This window comes from Sipha flava, unplaced genomic scaffold (genome assembly GCF_003268045.1).
Source record: "Sipha flava isolate LNK unplaced genomic scaffold, YSA_version1 255_pilon_pilon, whole genome shotgun sequence".
Classification (NCBI taxonomy): Eukaryota; Metazoa; Arthropoda; class Insecta; order Hemiptera; family Aphididae; genus Sipha; species Sipha flava.
The window spans coordinates 302,450-314,481 of NW_020272908.1; the positions used below are offsets into that span (position 1 = coordinate 302,450).

Here is a 12,032-nt window from a genome sequence, read left to right on the forward strand (position 1 = left end):
CGGTTCAAATGATTACGGTGTAACCAACCTATCATCGTGGCGCTGGTCGTACGCACAGTTGCACCAGATGGGTCGCACACATGTGTATTATCACTGAACAATGTGCGGATCTGATGAGATAAAAATAATCTGATAATATTCCTTTCGACAACTCAACGAATCTTGAACAATTACTGTACGACGTCAATGACTCGAATGTTAGTCGTGCAATTGTAATGATTAGTCACGGTACGCAAACCGTTATTGTCACTTGACGATCAACTAAAACGTACACGTTAACCACACTATACTCATATACTCATATTGATATCGTATTCAACGGTGGTCCTTGGTGTCGCTAGATTGGACACATCGTTTGGCGCCGTTCGTCCAGACTCCCTCAGAGTACGCGATTCGTATGAATTTGCAAAAGTTATGCAATGTCCGTGTCTCTTTGTGTGTTGAGATTCGAACTAACTGAAGACGATAATACGCAATTGGACGGAGTGATACTGCCAACACTAACAAATTGGGGTAGGTGATGACGACGAGAAACACTACTTGTTCACCTATGTTCTGTTCCACTGCTGGTTTTTGGCTGTCAGTAATTTTTGGTTGATTCCATAAAAGCATTATTTTGTTTGCTTTGGTTTCAATAACATTTTCCATTTACTTATCTCATGTTCATGTTTGTTGATGTAGTGTAACATAGTGTTAGTTGAAATTCAAATAAACAATTTTTGAATATACATAATGTGATATACACCACTCTTAATATTTATTTGTTTATTATGTTTAAAGAAAAAAATAGACAAATTAATTAGAAATTTCTAGTAATTTTTTTATCATAAACAATAAAGAGTTTAATTTATATGTATAAATTACTGCCCACAGAATTATTTTAATGGATTAATTAATTCATTTTATTTATTAATATTTAAAATTGTAAGTCTTGTTTATTTAAAATTTCTAATTTAATTATAATCTTAATTTAAGCTATATTTTGAACTACGTTTATGAGATTAATTTCAAAATCCACCTATTATAATAATATTTTTCTTCATAGATAAACGAAAAATCATGTCTTGCCGAGGACGTCGTAAATCTAGAGAACTAACTGTTGAGACATATGGTCGTGTTGATGGAACTGCTCCTGTTGAGTCGCTAATTAATGGAAATTCAAAAAAAATAGATTTTCTTAAAAAACCAAATTCTCAGACAAATTCTAAAGGAAGTACTTCTAAGGGATTGAAGAAAAAACAAAAAAATAAAAGAAATAATGTTGAAAATGTGTCAAATGCAGCAGAACAGATTAATTTTATTTCTGGAAACCCATTTGTTGAAGTTACTAAGGGTGTTCTACATGTTTATAAAGAAAAGTAAAAATGTATTTTTATTTAATGTCCACTTGTATTTAATTTATAGTTGAAAGTTATAATTATATTGAATTAAGTTTTTGTGAATTATATACATTTTTTTTTTGTAGATTTAGGATTAATCAAGGATTAATTAATTTATAATTTTACAGTAAGTTAACCCCAGTAGACAACGCGAGTAGTCGTAGTCAAATGATATGTATTTTATCTGTTCCTTCAAATATGAACTGTCATGACCTACTCACTTTCATAGCTGCTTGTCAAGAAAATATTCATCACATACGAATAATCAGAGATGCTGCATCTCTTAATCGATACATGACACTTATTTCATTCAGAACTCAAGTAAGTTAATTTAAAACTGATAACATATATTTTTTTCAATTATAATTAATAATTATTTTTTTTAAATTAGAATATTTATAGTCTGTATTATTTTACAATAAGTGAATTTAATAATATTTTACCAACAAATAGGTATTTACAATTATAAATTTCTTATGAGTTTATTATAATATTATAGGAAGCAACTATGGATTTCTTTCATTCATTTAATGGTATGCCGTTTAATTCATTGGAACCAGATTGTTGTTGCAATTTGGTTTTTGTATCCAAAGTTGAGGTAATAAAAGAAGATGTACCTGGATGCAGTGCTCCTCCATCTCAACACACTGAACTTCCTGTATGTGCAGTTTGTTTAGAGCGTATGGATGAATCAGTTGATGGCATTTTAACTATACTTTGTAATCATTCTTTCCATGGAAACTGCCTAACCAAATGGGGCGATACTAGGTAAAATCCTACTCTAAGTTTTAAAATATTCTATATCTACTGAATCTAAATCAATTAAATTATTATTTCAGTTGCCCTGTATGTCGATATGTTCAAACTCCTGAAACAACTCTAGATAACCAATGTCAGGAATGTCATTCTTCTGAATCATTGTGGATATGTTTAATCTGTGGTTATGTTGGCTGTGGTCGATATGTACAAGGACATGCTTATAAGTAATTATGAAAGCTTATAGTTATTCTCAACTGACATGTAATAAATTGATTTTTTAGTCATTATTTAGAAACATCGCATTGCTATTCCATGAATCTGGGAAACAATCGTGTATGGGATTATGTTGGTGATAATTTTGTTCATCGATTAGTCCAAAATAAAGGAGATGGAAAATTAGTTGAAGGGAGTTCACCTGGAAAAGTTGATGTACAATTTATTATCAAAGAAATATTTAATTAAATTTAATGGTTTCTATTCTAAATTTGGATTATTATTTTATATATAGGATACAGATCAGAAGATTGAATCAGTCCAACTTGAGTTTACATACCTTTTAACTACTCAATTAGAATCTCAAAGGAAATATTTTGAAAACCAAATGAAACATTTTGAAGAGAATACACTTTCTGAAGTAAATTATAGTTATATTTTCAATCTTTCTTTAATATAATTAAACATTTAAAAATATAATATAAAAATTAATTATTTTTATATTTTATATGTTATATATATTTATTGTAAGTGTTTTGGAGTTATTTAGATAATAAAAAATATATATTATATTTAAACCTTATAAGTAGTGCTCGTAAGATCATGCACTAAAAACACATAAATAAGCATGCAATAATGTACTAACATTTGATAAAATATGCATTCAAATGCGCACTAAACATTTCAAACTATGCATCTATATGTATTCAAAATCTTAACTTATGCACAAAAAAAAAATGTATAAGCATTTTTTAAAATAATAATAAGATTTATCCAATCATATTTTTAAAAGTTATATTTTATTTCTTCAATTACATTTTATTAAATTATAATTAATGATCACATATTGCGATAAAAATAAATTGATAGATTGCAAGGCACACATCAATAAGAGGAGGGTGTGATGGGTGTAATAACTCTGCGTGGTAATGCTTTTAACTTATAAAACTCAATATTATACAAAAAAAAAAAAACATGTTCAGAAAAGTAAATATGAATGAATTGAATCATTTATTGAACTCTTTTTTTTAACCTCCACGAAAAACAATATTGCTGAATTTACATAAAATAATATGCGCTAATAACTCAAACAAATCAACTATGCCAAATATTTCAATACAAACAAAACATGCAAAAACATGCTCTATTAAACTTTAGATTTTTATTACCATTGTTATGGAATGGATTTGTATCTCACTTAGCATGTTTTTCGATGTAGCAAAAAAAAAAAAAACAAGCAAATGCATGGATTTACCAGCCCTGCATGCCTAGGATTTTGATGTATTTTGTATTTTTTTTTTTTTCAAAATTTGCTGTACCATGCTCATACTATGCCAAATTTATTTCATATACTTTTGAATTAGTTTAAAAAAAATTGTATGTTACAATTTTTGAAAATTTTTAGTTGTTATGTTATTTTTTCAATTTTTTAGAACATTTTAGTGTTTTTTAGGGCATGTTTTGAGACTTCAAATCATAAATTTGAATTTGAAAATTTGTGTTAAGATTTTCACCACTTACTAACATGATTTTTATATTATTATTATTAGTATATGGCTCCAGCATAAATTTTTATATAAATATAGCAAATTATACAATAGGTACTTGTAATTCATATTATACTATCGGACAATAGTTGACATCAAAACCTAGATGACAAGAAGCAGATATCATATAGCTATGATAGTTAATATAATATATTTAAAATCACTAATCAATCATTTAGAGTTGGTAATATTAATGTCCGATGATATCGTATAGTATGAGTTCTGTTGTTATGACCGCCATGAAAATTAATTTATTTAGTTTTTAATTCAGTTCTGAAAGTTTTAATCTGTAGCATTTTGTTGAGTTTTTAATGTATTTTTTTTCCATTTTTTGATTTTTTTTAGGGCATAAAAGTCCCAATCCTACTTATATTGTATTGTATTGTATATTGGATTATATTGTATTGTATTTAAATGTAATTTTGTTATTTTTTAATAATTATAACTTATTATTTTAATTCATTTAGATTAGTGATATAAAAGCTAAATCTAAAGCAGCTATAGAAGAAAATGAAAAATTGCAGATAATTATTAATGGAGCTTCAAAGGATAGTAATATATTAGAACAGAAAATTGAAGAAAACAAAAAACTCTTAGAGCATGTTAATATAATAACAAAAGAAAAAACTACATTAGAAAAAAAAGTAATTACATTCTAAATAATAAAAACAGATTACCTCTTGAGTCTAGGATCTTACCCAGTTTTATCTTAATTTTATTTTAATAATTATTGTTATAAATATTCAATATTATTTTATTTTATAAATGTATATAAATCATATATTTTTAAATATAAGTTCATAATTTAACCACCAAACTGGAACAAACAAAAAATAAGCTAGACGAAGAGTGTCAAATTAACTCAGCATTGCAGAAAAATCAAAGCGAATGGCATTTGAAATTTTCCAATTTAGAAAAAGATTTTAGCAATTACAAAATTACTAAAAATCAGGTAAATGTCATTGTTTATAAATTAGTATTAACCATTTAATAATTGATAATCCTATTTCAACTAATTTATTATGAAAATTAATAATTGTCAATTATAATATTAATTGAATATAAATTAAAAAGGCATGGCTGATGTTTCAAATAAATTTATAATTGCTTGTTATAGTCTCTATCAATTTAAAGGGTACTTTGCAAATCCTAGATACTCCACATCTATTTTTGACATTTAGGTTTAATTTAAAATAATTAAAATTATTATATACTTTTGAAAGGGAACATTTTCTATCTTACAATATGGCAGATTTAGTCTAGCATTCTAGTTTTGTATTAATTTGTAAAGATATTTTGTTTTGTAAAATATGTGATACCCTTAACTATATTTTCTTCTATATTCTTGAGTAGAGTTATTTTTGTTTTAAATAAGCAAAAAATAAATTTAGTTGGGTTTGATTTCAGTAAATGAAGAATTAGAGTGTTTAAAATTACATTTTATGTGGAATTATCATAATTATCTATCTATCTATACCATTATAAATTATATTAGAACAATTAATTATTATTATGAATCAAAAAAGTTTTTGCTTGAATTATTTTATTCTTATTTTTTAATTATACCTTCAAATATAGTTTTAAAGCTTGAATTATAATATTGTCTACCTGATGTTGACCATGTTTTACATATTGTAGGAAATCATGGAATTAAAAGAACAAGTCCGCGATCTTATGTTTTTCTTAGAAGCTCAAAATACAATTGACAAAAGTGTGGACCGAGCAGACATAGTGAATGGTTCGGTAATTGTAGAACAGCAAAATCAATCAAGTCAACCTAAGACACCCAAAAGCAAAAAACATAGGTAGTAAAAAATATCAATTAAATGTCTTATATTATATTATGTTAAGATTTATTAAAAAATTTAATGTTGTAATGTTTAATATTATCATATGCTGGCATATAATTAAAATGTTATCTAATAGATTTAAGTGTTGTTTGTATAATAAAAGTATTGGGGTATTAATAATATAAGATTGAAAAAAAAAACTGAATTGATGTTTTTATGGTAAAAGTGAAATTGTGAAAGACATGTTATAAACATTAAATTACTTAAATACCTAATGTACAATTTATTGTGATGAACCATTAATTCATAGTTTTAAAAATCACATTATTTTTTATTTGTTTTTCAAAAGTGTATAAATAATGTGTGCGAATGAATTATTAAAAAATCTATAACAGTATTAAAACTATTTATTTTTTTGAAAATCAATTATTATATTTCATTAAAATGTTCGAATATTTCAACAGGGATTTTCGTTTTAAAAATTTATTGTATTGCTAAATGTTAAAAAAATTCTAAACGTGAGTTTATCTGAGCTTATCATTACTGGCAATCTTATACAAAACCAGGGCTTTGTACCCGAATTAACCCGAACCCGTAACACCCCTAAAAACCCTTAAAAAATCAAACACCCATAACCTATTCAACCTGAATGATTTTTTTTAAAACACCCGAATTAACCAAAACCCGAATAAAATATTAATTTTAATCCGAAACCCGAATAATTTTTTATATTACAATCTTTAGGTGACATATAATTTTGTATTTTTTGTGGTTATTTCAATTTTGCCATTATTTGTTTAATAGTAAAATTATAATTCACATGAATAATTTCACAAATAATATACAAAATTATTAATTAATATAAATGTTACTAAATAGAGACAATAGCAATATAACATATTGACAGATGTGCATGAATGGAAGGGTAAGGGTATGTTGAATGTTCAAATGTAAATAACTGGAATACTATTTTTAAAATTTTCCCAATCGGGTACGTCGTATTATTATAATTTAATAGGTAATAGTTATCGTAGTTATTTCTACGAATCACTAAGTCGTTATTTATTCCAATACTGTAAGCCTGAAATAGAATTGATGTCTCACGTATGATTACTTAAAATGTTCGCGTTATTCCTATTTGTTCAGCGAATGTCGTGTTGTGCACATCTCTATGGCGTGTAATTGTTAATTTTTGTTGGTGTAATGATTTCATCATAACATTCGTAAGTACAAATTATTATTATTTTTGTATTACGCTATGTTCTAGCTAGTGCACGCACCACAAAAACAAACGAAGAATAAAAAATTGTTTTTGTCGAATGCGATATGTTTGCCAACACAAACTAGGAGTAGAACATAGTGTTAGTATTTTTAATTTTAATATATATTATAATTTATAAGCTTCATACACATGTAAAATATTCCCCTCTTCCCCGAAAATAAATCGTAGTTATACCATTGCTGGAAATTAACATATAATAGTTTGGTTTAAAACCTGTTGCACAGTTGTAAAATAAATTTATATTTTATTATATAGGCAGGTAATAAATATATATATTTCATTAGTGTAGGAGGGGGATCAGCCTCCCTCCCTCCACCAATGAAAAATAAGATTTTTCCTTGACCAATTAACACCCATATTAACCAATATTAACCCAAATAATAGCTCTTGATAACACTCAAACGTTTGTTTAAATGTTGTATTACGGTGTTTGAACACCCGAACATATTCGGGTGCAAAGCCTTGTACAAAACATAATTAATTTTAACAACAAATTTCGATCGAGTAACATCATTTAACTTTAAAATAACGTTTTTTCAATATTACTGTTTACGGACGTACACGTCGAACATTTAATATTGTGATAATATTGAATATTTTGGTGGTGGCGGGAAAGTTTACAGAGTAGTCAATTGCCCTTGTTGAAGTTATTAACAATTATTTTGGTTTAAGGTTATATTTATATTTCAGTTAATTTTATTTGTTTTAGGTTACCTAATCGGTTTTACACGTTTTTCGACTTAGCAAATAATATCATATCGATATCCATATTTTGGAGCATATTCGGAATGTTTACGAAGCTAATAATTTCATACAACTTAAACTAGTTAACTTTTTTTCCAATTAACAGCTGTTGCTCCTTTTCAGCATAAATTTCTATGTTCCAGTTAAGAAATAATTAAGGATTTATTATACCACGTTAATTTTTGATCACAACTTAGCAGAGTAGTACGTTTGTTCCCAAACAAATCTTGTCCCCCAGAACCAGTTTACATAAATTCATCATCGTTAACGTCGTATTCATAACCATCACTTAATAATATTAAATGCATATCCTGATTGCCTACCATGTCAACATTCTACTGGAGTGCGTCGAAAATCGGCTTCGGATAATTGTGTACGCGACAACCACGTGGTTCCATTTCAAATTCATGAATAGGACCAAATGATTTGCAGGTACCTTATCACACGTTTTAGTTATACCAACATGTTAACCTAACCCCTACCAACTGGTTTCTTTTTTTTTAAGCCTTCAATTTACCACCAGAATACTATTTTACTAACATTTGCAAGATGGACAACACCAATCGCCGTCAACCTCCATCAATGGTGGGGTATGATAGATAATATGAAAACGATTGTCACAGTCATCACATAATAACTGTTCATTTTCACAGTCGCCACAAATACCACCACAAGTTGTACATATATCCAATTTAGAGAAATTGTCTTTACACTCGATACATTTTAAAGGGTTGGCTCTCGTTTCATACGGTTGCATTATTTTATCTTCTGGTGTTCTTTCAGCAAGAAATTTCAGATTACAATTACGAATTACAGTATTATGTATTCCATCATAAATATCTACAATAACAGAACGAGTTTTCTTGGTGGATTTAATTGTGTTAGGAGCACATCAAACCAATAGCTGCATTTTAAAGGATGATACGTGTTGTAATTCATAAGAACTCTATCAATTTGTTTTAATTTTTCAAAAGGCACAGTTTCGGCCCCACGAGATTGAATGTCTTGACATTTCAATGTTATTATTACCATTGGAATTTCAAATGCTGCAACATACACTAGTCTATCGTTTTCTACTGGACTCAGGTTAGTTTGAAAACTAATTTTTTATGTTTAAAAAGTAACCATATTTGTTTACCTTCTTTACATGGTTCACATAAAGATATCACATTAAGATAGTCAACATCATTGGTACTGATATCAATTCCATCAACCATATTTTTCATAGTTTTAACTAGACTTATAACTAGGTAGGGCTGGGATTTTGATGAACTTAGCATTTTTTCCGAAGATTTCTGTACGATGCTCGTTTTGTTACAGATATGTTTTAGGTATTTTTAAATTGGAATAAGAAATTTTATTTTGCATTTTTTGACAATTTTTGATTATTAAGTCATTTTTTAGGGCATTTTAGGGGTTTTTAGTGTTTTTGAATTTAAAATTATATATTTTAGATTTTTTCTACCGACGGATTAGTGTTGGTATGCAATGTAAAATTTGCTGTTGATCAACGTTTTACAATAAAATATATATCATGAGACAAACATAAAAATTAAGTACAATGAAGAGAACAAATTGAGGAATAAGAAAAAAATATGTATATCTTCAAAAACTTATTGGGGAATAGCAGGAGGCTCGTGATTTAGTGTAACAATAAAGAATAATTTTTTTATTTATTAATATATGATATTCCTATGAAGTTAAATAAAATATTTATTTAAATATAATATATTTTTTTGAAATTTTAAAAATCTATTTTAAATGCATTTTTTGAGTTATAAGTAATTTTTGCATTTTTTAAAGTCATTTTTTGCGATTTTTAAGGACATTAAAATCCAGCCCTTCTTATAACTAACTCTTATTTTAACTAATCTAGACATGTTTGATTAACATAAATGTCTCAATCTTCTATGCCATAAGTTTGCGTTTCCCTTTCTGATTATATTAGCATTAACTGGATTATACGTGTACATATTTAAAATAATTTTATAAATGTTACATTTCTTTTTCCTTAAGCATTGCATTTAAATTATCTTGTATGAAAACCTCAGAATTATAATAAGTTATTTTCATTCCTTTTTCTTCAATTTTTCTTACAGATAATACATTTATATCAAGTCTGGTATGAAGAGTACATTTTTAAAAGTTATTTAGATACATTTTCAACATTTTATAAAACATAAATTGTACATATTTTTGGAAAAAGTATTTCCTTTTGTTTTACCACAACAATTTTTATGGTTTGTTCCAGTTCTTGGATTTCTGTATAATATGATTTATTGTTTACTATATGGTCTGATGTTCCAGAATCTAAGTACTTACAATATTTAATTTAAATTTAAAGTATTTATATTTACAGCAGTTGCATTTTGAGTATTAAAATCAATTTTTTCTTTTTCATTATTAATTTCTTTGGTATGATTTGCTTTTTCAGTTAAATATTGATTTTTGCTGCATTTTAATATTGCAGTCAGAATGTTAATGACATATTCAACCTAAATTATAACATTAAAAGGAAAATTAATGAAACATAAACATAATTATAACCTTAAGCCGAAGGAATTGTTTATAACTTCAACATAGTTCCTCATTGATTATTGTCTTTGAATCATTTGATTCTAAATATGTCTTTTTCATTTGTTGGATCTTTTATAAAGTCTATTAATTCTTGTTATTCAAGTAATGCTTTCATTTGAAATATTCAGTTAAAAAATTCTTTCCGTTGAATGAGGAGATTTTTGAATTTATTTTCTAACAATTGCACTTCTACAATAAATTCGATGAACAAAAAATAATTACATATCCTGGGCCTATAATCTATTGTGGATATTATGACGGACTTGCAAGTCGCCAGCAATGTCACTTGTACATACATGATATGATGATGGTGGTGCGCCGATTGGTTTGTTTGTTCGATCGCCACTTTGTTCTTCTGGTAGTCTCCCGTTTTCCTTCCGTCTTTCAGCGCACCACTGTCGTCATATCATGTACGTGCAAGTTGGGTCACTGGCGACCGGCAAGTTCGTCATTATACCCTCTATCCTGACCAGGGCCTTTGCCAAGGGGGAGAGGCAACGTGACAATTTTTCCCTAGGTCCCAGTTAAGGAAAATTTGATAGGGGCTCTCTTAAAGTTCAGATTGATAAGAAATATTCGGCATTACCCATTAGAGATTATTGTTATTAATATATTATTTCTAAACTTATTTTTTCTTTATGAAATACTTTATTTAATGTATTCGTTTCGAATGTTGGCGATCATCATTGATATACAAGTTTTGTTAGGAGCACTTTGGTATAATTCTACAGGGCTTTTGTCAAACCATCATCATATCCTCATGTTTTGTCTCCATCTGAAAAACGTAAAACATACCAAATTTGCGTTCAGTAGTTCAAATGTTGTGATAAATAGCTTTAAATTTTAAGTAAACTGACTTACAATCAAACTGAACATTATCTTTATTTTGTCCGTCGGTTTTTTGCAATATTTTAATTTTTAAGCGAGTTATAAGTAGGTATGTACAATATTACACTTAAATATTAAATATCGCGTAAAACTGACCAATTAAACACACATAATGGTTTCCCATTAAAGTATTATTATATTAAATATAATATTAAAACTTACATTACTACATTTGAACTACAGAATGTAAATTTACCATGTTTGTCAGACGGAGACTGCTTATGTGGGTGTGACTTCCTCTTATTGTTTTCGCATATTATGATGCTTATTGAGTTTGACGCTAATTTCGATTTTCTTATACACAGGTATTCGCGTGTATAGTAGGTTGCAGAGGAGTGCACTCATTACTGCAGTTGCTACAAGTAAGTAGCTGCACCTGTACAAGTTATACCTGCAAGCACTGGACGATATCGTAGCTGATATGACGTTCGATGGGGGCCCAATGGTCGTGTACAATGTGATGGAAACATGGACTGCTTGGCAGACCTGACTAAGATGGTGCAGCAGGAAACTGGTGGAATCAGCGACCGCGACCGCCACCGTCATTTGAACTACTGAGCACACATTTGCTATGTTTTACACGTAGTCAGACGGAAACAATGCATGCAAGATCTCTTAAGCATACTTTATTATATCTTAGGTATGCATTTAATTAGAGAACGAACAATTTTTTCTACCTTGAAATGTTATAACTTCAATAACATTATATCTATGTGAATGAATATAGTACTAATAAATATCATAATATACGACAATAGTACCTACGTTTTTTTCAACCTCTAAGTATTTAATTTTGTTATTTTTTTCCATAGAAATAGTAATTGCTGCAATCTAAAATATTAGACTGTCTCCT

The 12,032-nt window shown here is 27.8% G+C and overlaps 1 protein-coding gene across 1 annotated transcript; it reads left to right on the top strand.

Moving 5' to 3' along the window:
- The first annotated feature begins 128 nt into the window (after positions 1–128).
- On the top strand, positions 129–11,934 carry LOC112684649 (BRCA1-associated protein). Its single transcript, XM_025556266.1, has 13 exons — positions 129–513; positions 1,046–1,358; positions 1,508–1,700; positions 1,879–2,147; positions 2,219–2,362; positions 2,420–2,567; positions 2,647–2,772; positions 4,366–4,542; positions 4,695–4,850; positions 5,537–5,703; positions 7,680–8,146; positions 8,220–8,800; positions 11,485–11,934. Exons 1-11 carry the CDS (start codon positions 420–422, stop codon positions 7,795–7,797), a joined length of 1,905 nt encoding a protein of 634 aa, XP_025412051.1. The 5' UTR covers positions 129–419; the 3' UTR covers positions 7,798–8,146; positions 8,220–8,800; positions 11,485–11,934.
- The last annotated feature ends 98 nt before the right edge of the window (positions 11,935–12,032 follow it).